Raw genomic sequence first — 21947 nt, forward strand, 5'->3', positions numbered from 1 at the left:
TTGACAATTATGGACACCCATGTCACCACCACCCAAAGCCAGACATGGAACTTGTTCCCCTCTGGGTAGGTTTGTTCAGTGAGACAGCCCCTCTTTCCCTGTCTGTTCCTCTCATCGTATGTCCCCTGCTGCCAGGCAGGGCATTCTTGTAAACAGGTCCAGACTGGTTTGGGGGGCTCTGTGTCCCCCGACCCCTGCCAGGAGAACCCCCTTTTATTCTTCCTTTTTGTCTGTCTCTTTAAAGCGATTCATTAGCTTTGGCAGGCGTGGGTCTGAGCTGTTTTCCTTTAAGTCGTTGGCAGGTCTCTCTCCCGTTAATTGTGTTCTCGGAGCTGGGGTTCATTTTTGCCGGATGTGTTACACATGTGCAAGCATAGTGGTTTTATGTATAGAAAACCTGCCCGGCGGCGTGGGCATGGGTGCTACTCCTGGCGAGGACTGCAGAAAGGCCCCTGGCTCTCGTGAAAGAGGGATGCTCTTGTTAACCATCCCGGGCAGGGGGCATGTGAATAAATAATCAAAGACTGGGGGGCCTCTTGCAGACTGAGGAGGGACATTCCAGAGAATTTGCCACATTCTTCCTTGAACAGGATGGGAAGGCGAAGATAGGCTGGAGCTTCCAGATTTCCATCCTGTGCCCTTGAGGGACCCTCCGCAGGAGCCTGGCGCTGCCTCTGAGCCCTGGAGCCCCTAGATGCAGGATGATGGGATGCCTGGCTCTTACTCCCGCTCGCACACTCCAAGTCCTGTTTATTGGTGCTGCCAGGTGCTATCATAGCTAATGTTTGCTGAGCACGAATGACGCACGAGGCAGGCCTGGTTCCAGGAGCTTCATGTTCATTGACTGGTCTCGCTATCAGGACAGCCCCCCACAGGGAGCCGCAGCAGCCACAGCTCACTCCCTCATTTCTTTCTTTTTTTTTTTTTTTGAGACAGGGTCTTGCTGTGTTGCCCAGGCTGGAGTACAGTGGTGTGAACACAGCTCACTGCAACCTCAACCTCCCAGGCTCAGTTCATCCTCCTACCTCAGCCTCCCAAGTAGCTGGGATGGCAGGTGGCCCCACACCTGGCTAATTTTTTTCTTTCTTTCTTTCTTTTTTTTTTTTTTTTGAGATGGATTTTCACTCTTGTTGCCCAGGCTGGAGTGCAATGGTGTGATCTCAGCTCACCACAACCTCTGCCTCCCAGGTTCAAGTGATTCTCCTGCCTCAGCCTCCCCAGTAGCTGGGATTACAGGCATGTGCCACCACGCCCAGCTAATTGTGTATTTTTAGTAGAGATTGGGTTTCTCCATGTTGGTCAGGCTGGTTTTGAACTCCTGACCTCAGGTGATCCACCCGCCTCAGCCTCCCAGCCTGTAGCTGGGATTACAGGCGTGAGCCACCGTGCCCGGCCTAATTTTTGTATTTCTTGTAGAGACGGGGTCTCACTATGTTGCCTAGGATGCTCTTCAACTCCTGGGCTCACGCAGTCCTCCCACCTCGACCACCCAAAGTGCTGGGATTACAGGCGTGAGTCATCATGCCCCTCTCGCTCCCTCATTTTTATCTTTTATCTTTTTTTTCTTTTTTTTTTTTTTTAGAGATGGGGGCTGGGTGCGGTGGCTCACGCCTGTAATCCCAGCACTTTGGGAGGCTGAGGCAGGTGGATCACAAGGTCAGGAGTTCAAGACCAGCCTTGCCAAGATGGTGAAACCCCATCTCTACTAATAAATACAAAAAATTTAGCCGGGTACAGTGGCAGGCACCTGTAATCTCAGTTACTCTGGAGGCTGAGGCAGGAGAATCACTTGAACCTGGGCGGCAGGGGTTACAGCGAGCCAAGGTGGCTCCACTGCGCTCCAGCCTGGATGATAGAATGAGATTCCATCCCAAAAAAAAAAAAAAAAAAAAAAAGGATGGGGTCTCAATATTTTGTCCAGGCTGGTCTCAAACTCCTGGCTTCAAATGATCCTCTTGCCTCAGCCTCTCAAGTAGCTGGGCCTCCTGCCTCAGCATTCCGAGGAGCTGGGCTTCCTGCCTCGGTGTCCCGAGGAGCTGGGACTGCAGGGGGCACCACCATGCCCTGCTCATTCCCTAATTTTTATAAGAGGCAACTGAGGCACTAAAAGTTTGGTAGCAGAGTTGGGATGTGAACCCAGGTTTGGCCCTGAGCCTTTCACTTGGCCACCAGCCCTGCAGCCCCTCCTGCCACTTTTCCCAGTCTCTGACTCCTCCACAGGGCAGTGCAAGGCCATGGAGGAAGTGCCTGCCCAAGGCTCACCCCTGCTGCTCCTGGTCCTTGTCCTGTGTCACCGTGTTGGCCATGGCGACCTCTTCCAGAGCTCGCCAAAGCCAGTCTCCCATCTCACCTGGTTCTTGCCATGTGTCTGATTTCTTTGTGGCATCAGTAGTGTCTGCCCCCCTCGCCTGTGCCACATGCGGAATCACACCTGGTGAAGCAGCCTGCAGGTCCTGGGGCGGAAGGCGGCCTTCCTAACCCAAACATACTGTTCTCTGAGCCTCGGTGGGGCCAGAAGGGCTCCTGGAGCGCCCTGGGACCTGGCAGAGGCCCTTCCTGCAGCTTTGTGGCCCAGGACATCCTGTGTCTCTGGCTGATGGTCAAAACCTTTCCTTATTCTTTATTTTTTTTAAATGTTTTCCTTTTTGTAGAAACGGAGTCTCGCTTTGTCACCCAGGCTGGTCTCAAACTCGTGGTCCCAAGCCATCTCTCTGCCTTGGCCTCCCAAAGCACTGGGATTACTCTGACTCAGACTCTTTCAAGAGGTGCACTAGGCAGGGACTTCGAGTGGGCCTCAGCCCCAGGGCAGCTTCTCCCTGACCCAACTGCGATTTCCTCCATTGGAGGCTGCCTCCGCCCCAGCCTCTCTGGAGCACCCGCCTGTACTCCCCTCCTCTGGGTGAGGCCCTTTTGCCAGCCTGAAGGCAGGCCCCAGCCCAGCTTGCTGCACTGAGCTCTCTGTCTTTGGCAATGAGAGCCAGGGTGTGGAGGGTCCCAGTCGCTCTGGGAGATGATCCCCCTCAGCAGCCTGGGGTCTTCTTGCTGCTCTGTGACACGCCTCACTCAACCCGACCTTCCAGGCCACTGTGGGTGTCCCCTCTGCAAAGGGCTTCTCCTGCTGGCCTAGTCCCCATAGAGAGCTGCAGCCCAGCTCCTGCCATGTGTCACAATGTGATGGACTCTCTTTAGCGCCAGGAGGCAGGCTTGATCGCCTCCTTCTGGTGGTGAGGCTCAGGGGTCAACTAGCCTGGCCTGGCATTGCCCAGGCCCAGAGCACAGGTGGAACCTGGTCCCCTGAGCGTGGCCCCCAGTACCTCCTGGCTGGCTCTCTGGAGGCTGGGATGGAATTTGGCTGTCTTTGGACCAGCTTCTGGGTCCCCAGCTGAGCCACCTGGAGCCTGTCATCGCTCTGTTGCTTGGTTTCCCCTCTTAAAAATAGGACTAAGGTCGACCTGGAGGGTGGTTTGAGCACTAACCGAGGCTCTGCACAGCCAACACCTAAGAGTGCTTCCTGGGGCTCCATAAATCACAGCTTCAAAGTCTTGGCCTGCGGGAGAAGAAAGACTGGGCGAGCTGGCCCAGCAGACAGCTTGTGGAGCAAGGGGGCTGGTGCAGGCCGGTTTTGTGGCTTTGCACACCTCCCCCCCTCCGCACCCGCAACCCCATGCTTTTCATAATTATCCACTAAGCTCCCGCGCTTTCTGGGGCTGTGGAACCCCAGCTCACATCTGCTGTCTCTTTTGTAGTGCACAAAGCCCCAGGCGGTGGCAGCTGATTAGCATGGATGCAGGAGACATTTGCATGTAATAGCTCCCAGTGAAGGGGGTGCCCCGTCTCTTTTTCAGAAAAGCCAAGCTCTTTCTTTGTCTTGGCCTTCTATTCTTGGGGTTGACCTTCGCACACCCCACAACTGAGCAGACTGTCACCCACAGGCCAGGACTACAGGGGAAGCTGTCAACCCTTGAAGGTGGAGCTTAGGGACCAGCCTTAGAGGGAGCCCCCTATTGAGTGCCCCCAGGCCTCTGACTCAAGAAGCTTCACAGTGATTTATGAGGTTTGGGTGTCCTCAGTTCAGGGGGCTTTCTCCAGAGCCCACCTAGATGGGGCACGAGTTGAGTGCTCCGTCTCCTGAGATCTGACCTGGCAGTCTGGGGCAGGGGGAAAGGGCAGCTGCCCCAAGTAGTGCTTGGGGGCACCATGGAGGCCTTGGCCTACCTGAGATGCCAACAGGACACCCACAGACACCTGTTTTCCCTAGGTGGCTGCCTCTCAGCCCTACCCACACACCGCCCAGTGTCCTGTCACTGCGCAATTTCAGAATTTTTTTTTTTTTGAGACGGAGTCTCGCTTTGTCATCCAGGCTGGAGTGCAATGGTGCAATCTCGGCTCACTGCAACCTCCACCTCCGCAGTTCAAGGGATTCTTCCGCCTCAGCCTCCCAAGTAGCTGGGATTACAGGTGTTCACCACCACGCCCGGCTAATTTTTTTTTTTTTTTTTTTTGTATTTTTAGTAGAGACGGGGTTTCTCCAAGTTGGCCAGGCTGGTTTCGAACTCCTGGCCTCAGGTGATCCGCCTGCCTCAGCCTCCCAAAGTGGTGGGATTACAGCCGTGAGCTACCGTGCCCGACCCACAATTGTTTACTACCTTCTATAATCCTACATTCTTGGGGACTCCTGAAGTAGATTCAACACTTTGACTTTGTGAGTTGCCAATGCATTTCCAAGCCCGGATCCAACCGTGGACCCTGGCCTTTTGGGCCAGCAGAAGAGGTGGCTGCTTTTTCTCATGAAATATTTTTGAAGGAATGAAGATGAATGCAGCCAAGACCTGTGCACTTCCCTCCCTCATTTTAAGGAAAACTTGCCCATGGAATGAAGCCCCCCCATCCAATCCCCTCCCCAGGGAACAGCCTTATACTAACTCTGGTGGTCGGCTTTTGGAGGGGCCATAAATGGCCTGAAAAGCTAACCTGTAACCTGTAAAGCTTAAGCTTTACAGGTGGGATGTAAATGTTGAGGCGGGAGGATCGCCTAAGGCTGGGAGTTTGAGACCAGCGTGGGCAACATAGCAAGACCCCATCTCTACAAAAAAATAAAAAATTAGCCTTGCGTGGTGATGCATGCAAGCCTGGGGTCCCAGGTACTCAGGTGGCTGAGGCAGGTGGATTGCTTGAGCCCAGGAGTTTGAGACCGGCCTGGGCAACATAGGGAGACCCTGTCTCTACAAAAATTTAAAAATTAGGTTTTTTTGTTTTTGTTTTGGTTTGAGACAGAGTTTCACTCTTGTTGTCCAGGCTGGAGTGCAGTGGCGTGATCTTGGCTCACTGCACCCTCTGCCTCCCGGCTTCAAGTGATTCTCCTGTCTCAGCCTCCCAAGTAGCTGGGATTACAGGCGCCCACCACTGCACCTGGCTAATATTTGTATTTTTAGTAGAGATGGGGTTTTACCATGTTGGTCAGACTGGTTTTGAACTCCTGGCCTCAGGTGATCCACCTGCCTCAGCCTCCCAAAGTGCTGGGATTACAGGTGTGAGCCACCGCGCCCGGCCTAAAAATTAGTTTTGTGTGGTGGTACATACCTGTGGTCCCAGCTACTTTGTTTTATTTACATATATCTATATCTATATAGATATATGTATATGTATATACACATATATACACACATATATACACATATGCGTATATACACACATATATACACATATATATATACATATATATACACATATATACACACACACATATATAGATATATATAAATTTTTTCCTGGTATAGCTCTATCCTTCCTAAGTCCCAGCTCCTTAGGAGGCGGAGGCGGGAGTTGCTTCTTGAGCACAGGAGGTCGAGGCTGCAGTGTGCTATGACCGGACGGGCCATTGCACTCCAGCCTGGATGACGGAGACCAAAACTGAGTCAGTGTTCCCAAGCAGTGTTTGAAGCTGATTCTCTGTCAGCCACGTGCCAGATGAGTTGGGTCCCAGGGGTGGCCACCTGGGGGACAGGGCCAGACACTTGTTCTCGGCCCAACATGGCCTTGTGTCCAGAACTCTCTCGGTGGCTCCTTCTCTGGACCCTTTGCCTTGAGCCAGAGCGCTGTGGGGACACAGGGACCAAGACTGGTGTTTTGTGCCAGTGCCACACGACTGTGTGCCCGTGGGTCTTGGGCCGGGCATGGGTGGGTTCGTCCTCATGGCTACACAGTGAACCACGTGTTATTTTATTTTTCTAGACACTAAAGCTGAGGTGTCGGGAGGTGATGGTCCCTTGCTTGCAGGTGGCAGAGCTCAGGTTCAAACCTGGATCTTAACTGCACCTGGCTCTTTTAGTTGGCCTCCCTTGCTGGAATGCAGGTCAGGGAGCCCCGCTGCCCTTGGGCTGACTGCGCCACCTCCATCACACCCACTGAGGGCCTCGGGGTGGGTGTAGGGCTTGGTCTGGGAGATTCCAAGCTGAGGAAAGCAGGGCTGTCCGCCAGCCTCCAGCTGGGTCACAGAAGAGGCTCAGGGCCTATTCCCACTCCCCTCCCCCAGCCAGCAGGGTCCAAAAGGATGTTGGGGGGTGGTCCCCAGTCCGGCCTGCCCACTCTAGGGAGGGGCCCAGATAACTTGTGTAGATGCCGGCCCTTCCTTTCCGCCCCAGTCTTCGCCATTGCCTTTTGTCTGGCCATCTTTTATGTACAAGGGAGAAATTCAAGCCACTCAGGAGGGTGTAACATGAAAAGTCAGTCTCTCCTTCCCTCCGCACTGCCCGTGACCTGTGGTTTCTCAGGCACGTACAAGCGCACACGCATAAATCTCCAACCTGCTGGGCTTCAAGTTATGCACGTTCACACAATGGCAGAGGAGGGTGCGGATTGAAAAGTATGACTTGCTTCCCGGAGGCAGCACTGAAGTCACTTTATTGTGTTTCCAGACAAGCCCCATTGAATGCAGTGTGCACTGCCCCTCCTCCCTCTGTCCCTTCCCCGCCCATCTGTACACCTGTGGTGCATAGGTTTTACACCACTCTGTCCCTTACCTTGTGGCTCGATCATTTAACATGTCATTGTGTACCGATGGAAATCGATTTCTTTTAATTTGCCACATCTTCATTTATTCATTCTTTGATTAATTCATGGATATTTCGGTTTTCTGCTTTGGGTGCATTCAGATCCAGGTATATCTCTGCAAGTAGAGCTTGTAGCATACATAAGGCTCTGCAAAGGGATTTCTGGGCCGGAAGTTTTTGATCAGTTGCTCAGACATAGCTCTGATGTGCTGGGGCAGTGCCCGTTCAGAGCCATGGCTGCAGGGCTCCTGGACACCCAGCTCCAGTGCTGGAGTGGGGATGGGATTCGCCCAGAGGCCAGGGCTGCGCCAGAGGAGCCCAGGGTGACCTCATGGTCCTCAGATACCCGGGGCTGGGCAGCACCTGGGGACAGCTGCTCCAGAGCTTCTCCCAGGACGACATCGGAGGATCCGACTCAGGTTACAGCAGGAGAGGGAGGCCAGGCCGGGTTAGGGTTCTGGGGTTTGGGATTCTCTTCCGAGGCTGGCATTGATCTGTTGCTGATGATGGTAACAGCAGCTGCTCTTGTTTATGAAGTACTTAACACCTCCCGCTCCCTCCATTACCTAGGAATCCTCACTGCAGGGAGGGGTTTTCATCCCCATTTTGTGCCTATTTTATTTATGTTATTTTATTTTTTGAGGCAGAGTTTTGTTCTTGTTGCCCAGGCTGGAGTGCTATGGCATGATCTCTGCTCACTGCAACCTCTGCCTCCTGGGTTCAAGTGATTCTCCTGCCTCAGCCTCTTGAGTAGCTGGGATTACAGGTGCCCGCCACCATGTCTGGCTAGTTTTTTGTTTTTTTTTTGGTAGAGACGAGATTTCACCATGTTGGCCAGGCTGGTCTCGAACTCCTGACCTCAGGCGATCCACCCACCTCAGCCTCCCAAAGTGGTGGGATTACAGGCGTGAGCCAACGCTCCTGGCCCTGCCCATTTTATTTGTTTATTTTTATTTTTATTTATTTATTTTTATATATATTTTTTTGAGATGGAGCTTTGCTCTTTTTGCCCAGGTTGGAGTGGAATGCAACCTCTGCCTCCCAGGTTCAAGTGATTCTCCTGCCTTAGCCTCCCGAGTAGCTCAGATTACAGGGGTGTACCACCACGCCCAGCTGATTTTATATTTTGAGTAGAGATGGGGTTTCACCATGTTGGCCAGGCTTGTCTCAAGCTCCTGACCTCACGTGATCCACCTGCTTCGGCCTCCCATAATGCTGGGATTACAGGCGTAAGCCACTGCCCCTGTTGTGCCTATTTTATTTTATTTTGAGACAGAGTCTTACTCTCTTCCCCAGGTTGGAGTGCAGTGGTGTGATCTCGGCTCACTGCAACCTCCGCCTCCTGGGTTCAAGTGATTCTCCTGCCTCAGCCTCCTGAGTAGCTGGGACTACAGGCACCCGTCACCACGCGCAGCTAGTTTTTTGTATTTTTAGTAGAGACGGGGTTTCACCGTGGTAGCCAGGATGGTCTTGATCTCCTGACCTTGTGACCTGCCTGCCTTGGCCTCCTAAAGGGCTGAGATTACAGGCGTGAGCTACTGCCCCGTCGTTGTGCCCATTTTATAGATGGGGCTCCCGAGGCCAGGGGTCAAGGCAGGTGCTAGTTCGGGGGATCCAAGCCCTGCCAGACTCTGCTGCATGTGGGCTCTGACCTAGTGAAGTTCCAGGATGGTGCCCTGGGGCCGGGCTGCCAGGCCCTCCACGTGGATTATGTCACCTCACCCTTTGGGATGTGTCAGGGTGGCCATTGGACAGATGAGGAAGCCAAGGCCAGGGCTGCAGAACAGCGGGTTCGGCCCTGAACCCAGTCCCTCCTTGATAAACCCAAGTCCTCTTCGATGCCAAAGCCCATCCTTTCAGCCACCTCCCTGCTGGGTGACCCTAGGGTCATCTCTGCCGCCTCTTGGGCACATGAGTGCCAAGCCATGCAGGAACAGGGGGAAGCTTCTGGTTCCTAGTTTGGAAACAAGGTCACCTCTGCCAGGGCAGTGGGGCCTGGCTCAGGTGTCGCCTCCTCCCAAGTCTGCCTGGAATCTGAATTGGGCCTGGTCCGCGTGCATCAGCTTCCGTGCTTTCCCTCCTCTCAGTGCTTACTGCCAGTTCCTGTTGTCTGTCCCCTCACTGCCCTGCTGAGTGCTGTCTGCTTCCCATTATGGACTCCCAGCATGAGAGGGCCGGGGGTGGCTCTCTGGTTCACCGCCAGGTCCTCTGTGCCTGCACATGGTCCGGGCGGAGCAGGCTGAGCAAAGAGATGCCAGCCGAGTGGGCTTCAGTAAGCATGTTTTTTTCTGTGCCTGTGGGACGGGAGTTGGCCACGGGGGGTGGGGGGGGTCTCTCTCTTTTTACCTAACTCTCCTCCTTTGATCGGGAATGTTTTCCTCTGGAAGGTGAAGAGCCCATGTTGTCTTTGGCAGCAGGAGGCGATTTAATAAAAGACGTACCATTTGGACAACGGCTTCCACAGCCACCAGCTACTCCCCCGCCCCAGGTCTGCCGGGATAAATAGCTTTAATTATTCCTCCATTTGGTGGCTACAGTTGTGTTCCCCCTGGAGATGCAAGAGCTTGACATGTGACTTTTCTCCCCCCGAGCTGCTGCTGCTTTTCTTCTTGCCCTCCACCTCCTTGTGTTTTCTCTCTCTCTCTCTTTTGCTTTCTTCTTGAAATGGAGTCTCACTCTGTCGCCCAGGCTGGAGTGCAGTGGTCACTGCAGCCTTGACCTCCCAGGCTCGAGGGATTTTCCTGCCACAGCTTCCCACATAGTTGGGACTACAGGTGTGCACCACCATGCTCATCTAATTTTTTTATTATTACTTGTAGAAGATGGGGTCTCACTATGTTGCCTAGGCTGGTCTCAAACTCCTGGGCTCAAGTGACCCTCCCCGCTCAGCTTTCCAAAGTGTTAGGATTACAGGCAGGAGCCACTGTTCCCAGCCGGCCTCCTTGTTCTCCATCTGCCAAAGAATGTGGCCCTGATGTCACGACGGCATGGGAGGTTCTCTTTTTTTTTCTTTTTAAGAGAGAATCTCTCAGTGTCACCCAGGCTGGAGGGCAGTGGTGTGATTTCTGCTCACTGCAACCTCCGCCTCCCAGGTTCAAATTATTCTCGTGCCTCAGCCTCCCAAGTAGCTGGGATTACAGGCGCCCACCACCACTTCTGGCTGATTTTTGTATTTTTGGTAGAGATAAGGTTTCACTATGTTGGCCGGACTAGTCTGAAACTCCTGGCCTCAAGCGATCCACCTGCCTTGGCCTTCCAAAGTGCTGGGATTACAGGCGCAAGCCACTGTGCCCGGCCTAGGGATGGGAGGTTTGAAGGGACTCCAGGTCCCCCTGACCCAGGTCTAACGAGCCTCAGGGGCCCAAAGACCCCCTGCTTGTTCCATTGCTTTCTGGAAGCAAGGGGGAGGGGAAGGAGGTGAACAAATAGTGCTGCTGTGTGGCCACCGGATGCTAAACATCTCTGCATGGTGAAGCCACTTCCCCAGTCAAGGCCATGCTCACCGTGAGGGCAGGCTAGCATTCCAACTTGGACACCTGGACCCCTGAACCCACTGCCCCCTGTGCTTAGGGAAGAGGCTGGGCTGCCCCTACCCCTATCCCGGGGAGGGCATTCTGGTCAGTACCCATGAGTGCCCCTTGTGTGCTAAGTACTGTGTGAGTTATGCCCAGAGCCCTGGATCTGCGCTTTGTGGGGCTGTCAGGTAGGCGTTAAATAAGGAGCTGCGAGGCAATGAGGGCTTGTCCGGGAAATGCTGGAGGACCTCTAGGAGGAAGTGACAAGGAAGCAGGGGAAGAGGGGAGGGTGATCTCTAAGGAGCATCAGAGGCCAGAGAGAACCTCTGCCCATGATCTTGACCGGGAGTGTTGAAAGCCAGCGAGGTTTGGCTGGAGTGACCCAGGGGGCAGCAGTGAGACTGCGGACATTGGCAGGGGGCTGGTTCCAGAAGGTGCTGGGGAACCGTGGGGTGGTGTGAAGCAGGCGGGTTGTGTTAGACACTGTGCGGCTTGAAGGGTGGACTGGGAGGTGACTGAGGCATGGTACGTCCCCCGGGACCATCTGCTCAGTGAGACCCTTGAGAGATGTCTCCCTGTTCTTCCAAGACCCTCCTGCATGCTGGGACCCAGGGCTGCCATGGAGCTGCTGCTGCCCCGCCCACCATTCTCTAGTGTATTTTCTTCAAGTCTAAGGCTAGGGAGTCCTTATACCTTAGAGTCCCCCAGATTCTGCTGCCCTGGGGGGCCAATAAGGAGATGTGCAGCATGCTAACTCTTAAGGCAGGTGGGGAACAGCAGCCGGTCCTCCAAGAGCTGCCCTCTTCCCCACCCCCGCTGCCTCCTGCCTGGCCAGCCATAGCCCTTGGCTCCTCCCCTATCCTGTGTGATGGCAGGTCTCTCCCCACCCTGTGCAAGATCCCTCCCAGTGCTGCGCAGAGCCAAGCCACCAGTCCACTGGGGCCTCTTGCGGTCCCTCCACAGCGCCCCTACCCACATCAACCCACGTTGCATGGAGGTCTGTCCCAGCAGCCTCCCAGGGCTCACCGCACTGTCTTGGCCACCCCTGTTTCCCTGCCTTCGTGCGCACTTCCCCTTACTGGCAGATCTGTCCCCAGTCTCCTTCCCAGGCTGGGTCAGGTGCCACCTCCAGGCACCTACAGAGTCCACCACCTGGGGATCTCTGTCTGCCACCGCCTCTAGGATGGGGAGCGTGTCTCCATTGCCTAGTGCCTGGTGAGCAGATAAGGAAGTGGGTAGCGAAGACGCTGAGGGTCCAGCCTCTGCTCTGCACCTGTAATCCTTCCGGGTTTTTCAAATAAAGCTTTATGGGCACACAGCCATGCTCATTTGTTTACATATTGTCTGCTGCAAGGCAGAATAGAGTAATTGTAGCAGAGATCAGATTCCCCAGGAAGCACACAATATTTACTGTCTGGTCCTTTACACAGAAAGTCAGCCAAGCCCTGCTCTAGGAAGCGCAGAGACATCGGGTGGTGCATTGGTGAGGAGTGGGCATGCTGGTGCCAGTCACCTCAGCCACTCTTGCTGTGTGACCTTGAGCAATATACTTAACCTCTCTGAGCAAATAAGAGCATAGTGAGAGTAGGTACTCCCAGAGGTGATGAGAAGAGGAAACAGGAGGTCGACATAAGGCACTGGAACACAGCCTGGCCCTTAGAGTGTTGTCACTCTTACGTCATGTGACATCCCAGCCTCCGCAGGGTGTGGGCAGGCCTGGCTCATGGCAACTGGGGGTTTGTGACCTGGATTCACATGGCGAGGGGCTGCTTCCTGGGGAGCAAGAAAGGCTGCCTCAAAGATGGGGCAGTTTTTCTACCCCCTTCCCTGCAGTTCCAGCCCCTCCTCCCTTGGCCCCACTGCTTCATCAGGGCCAACTGCAGCGCAGCAGGCCAGCCAATAGCCCCAGGCTGGGTCCAGGGGTGGCCGAAGCGTAACACTCAGTCTGGGTTCATGTTCTTCACGTTCCCTGTTGGAGACTCCACCTGGAGATCCCAGTCCCTTTCCTTTTACTGCAGGATAAAGAAATGCTAGCTCTGGGCCAGGCACGGCGGCTCACACCTGTGATCTCAGCACTTTGAGAGGTCGAGGTGGGCGAATTACCTGAGATCAGGAGTTCGAGATCAGCCTGGTCAACATGGTGAAACCCTGTCTCTAATAAAAATACAAAAATTAGCCGGGTGTGGTGGTGCATGCCTGTAATCCCAGCTACTTGGGAGGCTGAGACAGGAGAATCGCTGGAACCCGGGAGACAGAAGTTGCGGTGAGCTGAGATTGTGCCACTGCACTCCAGCCTAGGTGACAGAGTGAGACTTAGTCTCGAAAAAAAAAGATACCCCAACTCTGGCCTGGCCTCAATTGGCCTGAACTCACCATAGCCTCCTGGCTCTGGAGTCTGCTTTTTGGCCACCCTTGCCTGCTAGCCCTGCAGCCTGTCCCCCACCTCTCCAGGCCATGTGCACACAGTCCCCAACATGCTGGCTGATGCCGCAACAGTGGTGCTTTTTCGATTAGTCTCTAGAGGCCGACACAGAGGGCCTTTCTGAATCCTAGGGTCCTGCCCCATTCCGCAGCTCCCATACTGCTTCTCCCCAGCTGAATGGCCGCTTTGGGAGGTGGTTGTTGGCCTTGAGAGGATGCCACAGTGAGTTTCCCGCGGGCAGGGCTGCATCTGTGGCGAGCACTGAATCACCACTGCTGGATCCAGACGCCTGTGCATCCCGGGCCCCAAGGCTCCCTTCTGCCCTCCTCCTGGGGTGCTGTTCGTGAGCTAGGAGACAGCCTTGCATTCCCTGCCTGCTCACAGGTGACCCTGGGCCAGGTGTGCGATGGCCCACTGGACCCATAGTAGCAGAGGGAGGGGAGAGGAAGGGAGAAAGTGGGAACAGCATGTGCAGAGGCCTGGGGCCTGGCCCATGTAGGGATTAGAGGATTGAGTGTGTCCGTGGGGAGGGGCCAAGGCCGAGAGAGCCATGAGGAATGATGGGCACAGAGCTCAGAGGCTCGGGTGTCTCCTGAACAAAGAGAGGAACATGGTCTAGCTTGTCATTTTTCTTTTTTCTTTTTTTTTTTTGGTTTGTCAGTATTTCCCAGGTGTCTTCCATGTGCCAGGGACTAGCTTGGGGATAGAGCTGTGACTTTGAGAAGCTGCCGGCTCCGCGGGCTTCAGCAGCTGCTGCTGTGATGAAGCGATCCACTTGCCCTCAGCCCCGGCATCTTTGGCCTAAGCCCAGCCCTAGCCTTGGCTGGGTACAGCCAGGCTTCACTTGGCAGGTCCTGTAGTTGCCTGCCTGGCGCCAGGTCAGAGAGGGGCGCCTCAGGCAACGTTGGGTTGCCAGGCTGCTTGGTAAACAGGCCTCCCTGGGCCCACTTACTGTCACCCAGGTGTGGCCAACAGATTGACAGTATCTCCTGCCCCAGGACGGGTATGAGTGTGGGCACCATGCCAAGGTTGGATGTCCCTTCCTGGGACCCACCTACAGCTGGGAGCCCTTTATCTTGGGGCCTCTGTGGGTGTGGTGAGGCTGTGAGTCTGGGGCAGTGGCCTGCTGACACCCTCCTCCTGGCAGGGCTCAGGAGGTTCCTCCATGCCCTGCCCTCTCAGGAGGGCGGCACCTGGCTCCTGGGGTGGGAGAGAGTCTGGCAGGACTGGCTGGGTGTGGCTGGGGAGCTGCCCTGCAGGTCTCATATCTGTAGGCCCTCATACCTGGACTCATCAGTTAGGAACAGTTTTCTTTTAATTTTTTTTTTTTTTTTTTTTTTTTTTGAGACGGTAAGAGTCTCGCTCTGTCGCCCAGGCTGGAGTGCAGTGGTGCCATCTCGGCTCACTGCAACCTCCACCTCCTGGATTCAAGCGATTCTCCTGCATCAGCCTCCTGAGTAGCTGGGATTACAGGCACCCGCCACCATGCCTTGCTAATTTTTGTACTTTTAGTAGAGATGGGGTTTTGCCATGTTGGACAGGTGTGTCTCAAACTCCTGGGTTCAAGTGATCTGCCCACCTCCCAAAGTGCTAGAATTACAGGTGTGAGCCACTACGCCCGGCCCATTTTTCTTTTTCTATTGAAGCAAAATTCACACCTGTAATCCCAGCACTTTGGAGGCCAAGGTGGGAGGATCACTTGAGCCCCAGGAGTTTTAGACCAGCCTGGGCGACATAGTGAGACCCTCATCTCTACAAAAAAATAAAATTAGCCAGGGGTGGTGGACGCGCAGGGGAGTTTCCAGCTACCCGGGAGGCTGAGGTGGGAGGATGGCTTGAGCCTGGGAGGTCAAGAGCTGTTATCTTATAACAGGAAATCAGCCCCTTTACAATGTCGCATAACAATCACCTCTGTCTACTCCCAAAATATGTTTGTCACCCCAAAAGGAGACCCCACTTCCATTAAGCAGTTGCTCCCCATTCCTGCCTTCTCCCAGCTCTCAGCCACCAGCAGTGTGCCTTCTGTGAATATTTCATATAAATACAATCATTTGTGTCTGGCTTCTTTCGGCATGATGTTTCTGCTATTCATTCATGTTGTCGCATGGCTTAGTGCTTCCTTTATTTTTATGGCTGAATAATGTTTCATTTTATAGATAAGCCATGTTTGTTTATCTGTTTGTCAGTTTATGAACATTTGGGTTGTATTTCTATCTTGTGTCTGTCATGAATAAGTACTGCTGTGAATGCTTGCATACGAGTGTCTGTTGGGTTTTTTTGCTTTGTTTTGTTTTTATTTATTTATTTTTTTTGAGACGATTCTGGCTCTGTCGCCCAGGCTGGGGTGCAGTGGCACGATCTTGGCTCACTGCAAGCTCTGCCTCCCGGGTTCACGCCATTCTCCTGCCTCAGCCTCCCGAGTAGCTGGGACTACAGGCGCCAGCCACCACACCCGGCTAATTTTTTGTATTTTTTAGTAGAGATGGGGTTTCACCATGTTAGCCAGGATGGTCTCAATCTCCTGACCTTGTGATCACCTGCTTGCCTCGGCCTCCGAAAGTGCTGGGATTACAGGTTTGAGCCACTGCGCCCAGCCTTTTTTTTTTTGAAACGGAGTTCCGCTCTGTTGCCCAAGCTAAAGTGCAATGGCGCTATCTCAGCTCACTGCAACCTTCACCTCCCTGATTCAAGCAATTCTCCTTGCCTCAGCTTCCTGAGTAGCTGGGACTACAGGCACCCGCCATCATGTCTGGCTAATTTTTGTGTTTTTAGTAGAGACGGCGTTTCGCCACGTTGGCCAGGCTGGTCTTGAACTCCTGACCTCAGGTGATCTGCCCGCCTCGGCCTCCCAAAGTGCTGGGATTACAGGCATGAGCCACTGCACTTGGCCAGCTGTTTTTTTTGTTTGTTTTTGGTTTTGTTTTTTTAAAGAGATGGAGTCTTGCTATGTTGCCCAGGCTGGAGTGCAGTGGCTGTTCACAGGCACAATCATAGCTAACTGCAGCCTTGAGCTCCCGGGCTCAAGCAATCCTTCCACCTCAGCCTCCCGAGTAGCTGGGATCTCAGGCATGCGCCATCATGCCCGGCTAATTTTGTTTATTTTTTTTGTAGAGATAGGGTCTTACTATGTTGCCTAGGCTGACCTTGAACTCCTGGCCTCAAGTTATCCTCCCATCTTGGCCTCCCAAAGTGCTGGGATTACAGGCATGAGCCTGTGCCCAGCCCTGGCTATCTCTTTGTTGTTGAGTTAAAAAAGTTCTTGGCCCAGCCCGGTGGCTTATATATAAATATATATATATTAAAAATATATAGGCCAGGCGCAGTGGCTCACCTCTGTAATCCCAGCACTTTGGGACACCAAGGCAGACAGAGCACTTGAGCTCAGGAGCTCAAGACCAGCCTGACCAACATGGTGAAACCCCATCTCTACTAAAAGTACAAAAACAAGCTGGACGTGGTGGCACACACCTGTAGTCCCCCAGTTACTCCGGAGGCTGAGGCAGGAGAATTCCTAGAATCCGGGAGGCAGAGGTCACAGCAAGCCAAAATTGTGCCACTGCACTCTAGGCTGGGTGATGGAGTGAGACTCCATCTCAAAAAATAAATATAATAAAAAGAGATAAAAAATCATTGTTGTTTCTTTTTTTTTTTTTTTTTTTTTTTGAGACAGAGTCTTGCTCTGTTGCCCAGCCTGGAGTGCAGTGGTGTGATCTTGGCTCACTGCAAGCTCCACCTCCCAGGTTCACACCATTCTCCTGCCTCAGCCTCTTGAGTAGCTGGGACTACAGGCACCTGCCACCACGCCCAGCTAATTTTGTTTTGTTTTGTTGTATTTTTAGTAGAGATAGGATTTCACTGTGTTAGCCAGGATGGTCTTGATCTCCTGACCTCGTGATCCACCCATCTTGCCCTCCCAAAGTGCTGGGATTACAGATGTGAGCCACTGCACCCAGACTTTTTTTTTTTTTTTTTTTGAGACATGCTCTTATTCTTGTCACCCAGGCTAGAGTGCAGTGTTGCCATCTCTGCTCACTGCAGTGTCAGCTTCCTGGGCTCAGGTGATTCTCCCACCTCAGCCTCCCAAGTAGTTGGGACTACAGGCACACGCCACTACACCTGACTAATATTTTTATATTTTTAGTAGAGATGGGATTTCACCATGTTGCCCAGGCTGGTCTCAAACTCCTGGGTTCTAGTAATCTGCCCACCTCCCAGAGTACTGGGATTACAGGTGTCAGCCACCGTGCCTGACCCTAAAATAGTTTTTTATATATTTTGGACACTAAATACTTAACAATAGATGATTTGCAAATAGTTCTCCTAAGAGTTTTCTTGTTTTAGCTCTTTTTTTTTTTTTTTTTGAGACGGAGTCTTGCTCTGTCACCCAGGCTGGAGTGCAGTGGCGCAGTCTCGGCTCACTGCAAGCTCTGCCTCCCGGGTTCACGCCATTCTCCTGCCTCAGCCTCTCCGAGTAGCTGGGACTACAGGTGCCCGCCACCACGCCCGGCTAATTGTTTGTATTTTTAGTAGAGACGGGGTTTCACCGTGGTCTCGATCTCCTGACCTCGTGATCCGCCCGCCTCAGCCTCCCAAAGTGCTGGGATTACAAGCGTGAGCCACCATGCCCGGCCTTGTTTTAGCTCTTATATTTAGGTCATTGCTCCATTTGAGTTCTGTTTTGTTTGTATATGGTGTGAGGTAGGGGTTTAACTTCATTCTTTTCTCTGTGGTTATCCAGTTTCCTCAACAGTGTTTGTTGAAGACACTATTCTTTCCCCATTGAATGTTCTTGGCATCCTTGTCAAAAATCAATTGAGGATAAGTATAAGGGTTTATTTCTGGACTCTTGATTCTGTTCCATTGATCTGTGTCTCCTTTCTTTTGCCAGTACCACTACACTGTTTTCATTACTGTACCTTCATAGTAAAATTTGAAATTGAGACATGGGAATCTTCCAACTTTATTCTTTTTCAAGATTGTTTTGGCTATTCAGGGTGATTGAGAACACTTTTGCGATATTTGCATTCATGTTGTTGTTGTTGTTGTTGTTGTGATGGGCTATTCAAAAGCAAGCTACTGACGTCATGGGAATTTGCGATAAATACTTCCACATGTGTTTTCTAAGAAAATATGCATTTATCTACAAAACCACAATACCATTGTCACATCCAAATAACTTAAAATTATGGAATATGTAGTCCATGCTCACATTTCCCTAGTTGTCTTTTTTTTTGTTTGTTTTTTAATAAGATCTCACTTCTGTTGCCTAGACTAGAGCTCAGTGGCACCATCATAGCTCACTACAGCCTCAACCTCCTGGGCTCAAGCAATTCTCCCACCTCAGCCTCCCAAGTAGCTGGGACCACAGGTGTGGGCCACTCTGTCCAGCTCCCCAGTTGTTCTTTATTTATTTTGTTGAGACAAGGTCTTGCTCTGTCAGCCAGGCTGGAATGCAGTGGCACAGTCATGGCTCACTGTAGCCTCAACCTCCCAGGCTCAAGTGATCCTTCCACCTTGGCCTCCTGAGTCCCTAAGACAACAGGCACATGCCACCACGCCTGCCTAATTTTTAAATTTTTTTGTAGAGACAGGGTCTTGCTATGCTGTCCAGGCTGATCTCCAACTCCTGGGTTCAAGTGGTCCTCCTGCCTTGGCCTCCCAAAGTGCTGGAATTAGAGGTGTGGGCCCAGCCTCCCCAGTTGTCCTTTATAACTTTTAAAAACATTTTTCATTCGGCTCCAGCCCAGGGTCCCACTTTGCATTGCATTGGGCACTCCCCTCTTTCTTGTCTCCTGCACTCTGGAATAGCTCCCACCATTTTGGTCTTTCCTGACATTGGCCTGTTCGAAGAGACCAGGCTGGTTGTCCTGTAGCCTGCCCCACAACCTGTCCTTTTCTGTTGTCCCTTGAAGATGGGACTAGTGCAAACATTTTTGCCAAGAATACTACAGATGATGCACCTGTCCCACTGCAGTACGGTAGACGGGCACAGCGCCTGATTGGGCCGGCCCGTTCCTGGCATCGCTAAGTTTCACCATTTGGCTGGAGTGGAGTGGCCGCAGGTTTGTGGAATGAATTACTAGTAACAGCTATCATGATGGGTACAGGGAGACAGTGTCATAATTCACTAGACCACTGCCCTGCCATTAGCCCCATCTGATGGTGAGAACCCCAGTTCCAGAGAGGCTGAGGGACCTGCCTGTGTCACAGTGAAAAAATGGCCTGGATAGGGTGTGAACCCGGCGGTCTGGCTCCACTGGCCACATGCAGTCACTGCACTGCGCCCATCCAAGAACAGAAGGGCTCAGCCGAGCGGGGCAGAGGCAGCTCCAGCTCTGAGTTCTTGTGGGCCAGCACCATGCCTCATTGGCCCTGTCTGCCCACCTCAGCCTTCACCGTGCCCCTTTCTCATCCCTGGTCGTCCTGAGGACACAGGCTGTGTTCCTGCTGTCTGATCAGCCGCTCCCTTGTCTTCAATGTGGGCTGGGCAGTCAGGGCACCCGGCAGTGCTGCCAGGGTGGTTTTGTGGCACTCTGGAAGAATCTGGGGGCACCAAGGGGAGGCAGCAGGAGGGCGACAGGGACTCGGGCTCAAAAGAAGGCAGCCAACAGGGCTGCATCGCTCACGCCAGCCTGTCTTCTCTCATAGATGAAGATGTGTGTGTCTTTAAGTGCTCAGTGTCCCGAGAGACAGAGTGCAGCCGTGTGGGCAAGCAGTCCTTCATCATCACCCTGGGCTGCAACAGTGTCCTCATCCAGTTCGCCACACCCAACGGTACGTGGCCCTCCTTCCATTCCGGTGACATCAGCCCAGAGCGCCCAGAGCCCTGGTGGGCAGGGGCGTGGAGCCTGGCTAAGGGGTGGCCCGTGCATCCTTGAGAAGGCTCCGCTGCCCTCAAAACCGCATTCCCACACGCAGATATGCCCAGAATACACTCCACTGCCTGGGCAAACCCTGGATCCCAGACCCTCCCTCGCCGGCTCCTCTGGGTCTTTTGGGGCTTGGCTCATATGTCCCCACCTCCAAGAGGCCCATCCTGACCACCTGGGCCCAGTCTTTCTGGCAGTGGCCAGCCCTGGGCCAGCTGTGATTGGAGTTTAGGGGATGGAGTGAGACAAGGTCCTAGAGGCAGGAAGAGTTTGCTCAGGGTGCAGAGAAGCCACCAGAAGGGCCTAACCAACCCACCTTGGGGGCACAGGTGGACACAAGATTCCTGACTAAAGGTGGGAGAACCCCAGGTGGATACAGCCAGGGTAGCAGTGGAGGTGTCGAGGGACGCCCAGGGCTGGAGACGGTCTGAAGGTCCCGCTGCAGGCTCGGTTACCCGAGAGCTGGAGTGAGCCCAGTGGTTGACACGGGGGCTGGTGCAGGGACAGCTGGAGGTGGGGAGGCTGACTGCCCATAGCCACTGCCGGCCTCCCCCTTGTCTCAAGGAGGCTGTGCAGTGACCCAGATGTACCTTGGGCAGCCTGAGCCCTCAGGGCCACCTGTATGAAGCTGCCACGCCTGGCTAATTTTTTGTAGAGATGTGTTGCCCAGGCTGGTCTCGAACTCCTGGCCTCAAGTGAGCCGCCCTCCTCAGCCTCCCAAAGTGCTGGGATTACAGATGTGAGCCACCGCACCTGGCCCTTTTATTTTTATTTATTTTATTTATTTTTTTTTTTGAGAAAGAGTGTCACTCTGTTGCCCAGGCTGGAGTTCAGTGGTGCTATCTTGGCTCACTGCAACCTCCACCTCCCAGGTTCAGGCGATTCTCATGCCTCAGCCTCCCGAGTAGCTGGGACTACATGTTTGTGCCACTATGCCTGGCTAATTTTTGTGTTTTTATTATAGTAGACATGGAGTTTTTTCATATTGCCCAGGCTGGTCTCAAACTCCTGGCCTCAAGTGATCCACCCGCCTCAGCCTCCCAAAGTGCTGTGCTGGGATTACAGGCATGAGCCACTGCACCCGGCCATTCCCACTCTTAAGACTATTTGTATTTTAATATTTTTTATTTCAGTTCTGTCAGTTTTTAAAAGTTGTGCTAAAATCTACATAACGAAATTTGGTCATTTTAACCCTTTTGAAGTGTGTAGGTTGATCGCTTCTCGGCCTTTTGGCTAAGATCAAGTGTGAAGTGTGTAGGTTGGTAGCAAGCAGCACATTAACATTGTTGTGCAACTGTCACTACCACCTATCTCCAGAACTTGCTCATCCCGAACTGTGTCTTTAATTTTTTTTTGAGACAGAGTCTCGCTCTGTCACCCAGGCTGGAGTGCTGGAGTGCAGTGGCACGATCTTGGCTCACTGCAACCTCTGTCTCCCAGTTTCAAGCGATTCTCCTGCCTCAGCGCCCTCAGTAGCTGGGATTACAGGCACGTGCCACTGTACCCAGCTAATTTTTTGTATTTTTAGTAGAGACAGGGGTTTCACCATGTTGGCCAGGCTGGTCTTGAACTCCTGACCTCAGGTAATCCGCCTGCCTCAGCCTCCCAAAGTGCTAGGATTACATGCGTGAGCCACCATGCCTGACGTGTCTTTTAATTTTTAAAGAGATTGTCTTTTAAATATTGTTTTTCTACTTGATATAATTTAGTGGCTATTATTCTATGTTAATAAATACAGCTTTAATTTTATTTTAATTTAATTTAATTTTATTTTATTATTTCACTTATTTTATTTTATTTTAAGACAGAGTCTCACTCTGTTGCCCAGGCTGGAGTGTAGTTGCGCAATCTTGGCTCACTGCAACCTCCACCTCCCGGGTTCAAGTGATTCTCCCACCTCAGCCTCCTGAGTAGCTAGGACTACAGGTGCCCACCACCACCCCTGGCTAATTTCTGTATTTTTAATAGAGACAGGGTTTCACCATGTTGGCCAGGCTGGTCTCGAACTCCTGACCTCAAGTGATCCACTCGCCTCAGCCTCCCAAAGTGCTAGGATTACAGGCATGAGCCACCGTGCCCGGCTTATTATTTC

General features: G+C 52.8%; 1 protein-coding gene across 5 annotated transcripts in view; it reads left to right on the forward strand.

Moving 5' to 3' along the window:
• CARM1 (coactivator associated arginine methyltransferase 1) overlaps window positions 1–21947 on the forward strand; it is a 53861-nt gene that overhangs the window by 15144 nt on the left and 16770 nt on the right. For all 5 annotated transcript variants that reach the window (XM_055238534.2, XM_055238535.2, XM_063616021.1 and 2 more), the window contains one exon: window positions 19635–19760. In XM_055238534.2, coding sequence (XP_055094509.1) covers window positions 19635–19760 — 126 coding nt within the window. The remainder of the gene's footprint in view (window positions 1–19634; window positions 19761–21947) is intronic.

This window comes from Symphalangus syndactylus, chromosome 13, assembly GCF_028878055.3.
Source record: "Symphalangus syndactylus isolate Jambi chromosome 13, NHGRI_mSymSyn1-v2.1_pri, whole genome shotgun sequence".
In the NCBI taxonomy this organism is placed as follows: domain Eukaryota; kingdom Metazoa; phylum Chordata; class Mammalia; order Primates; family Hylobatidae; genus Symphalangus; species Symphalangus syndactylus.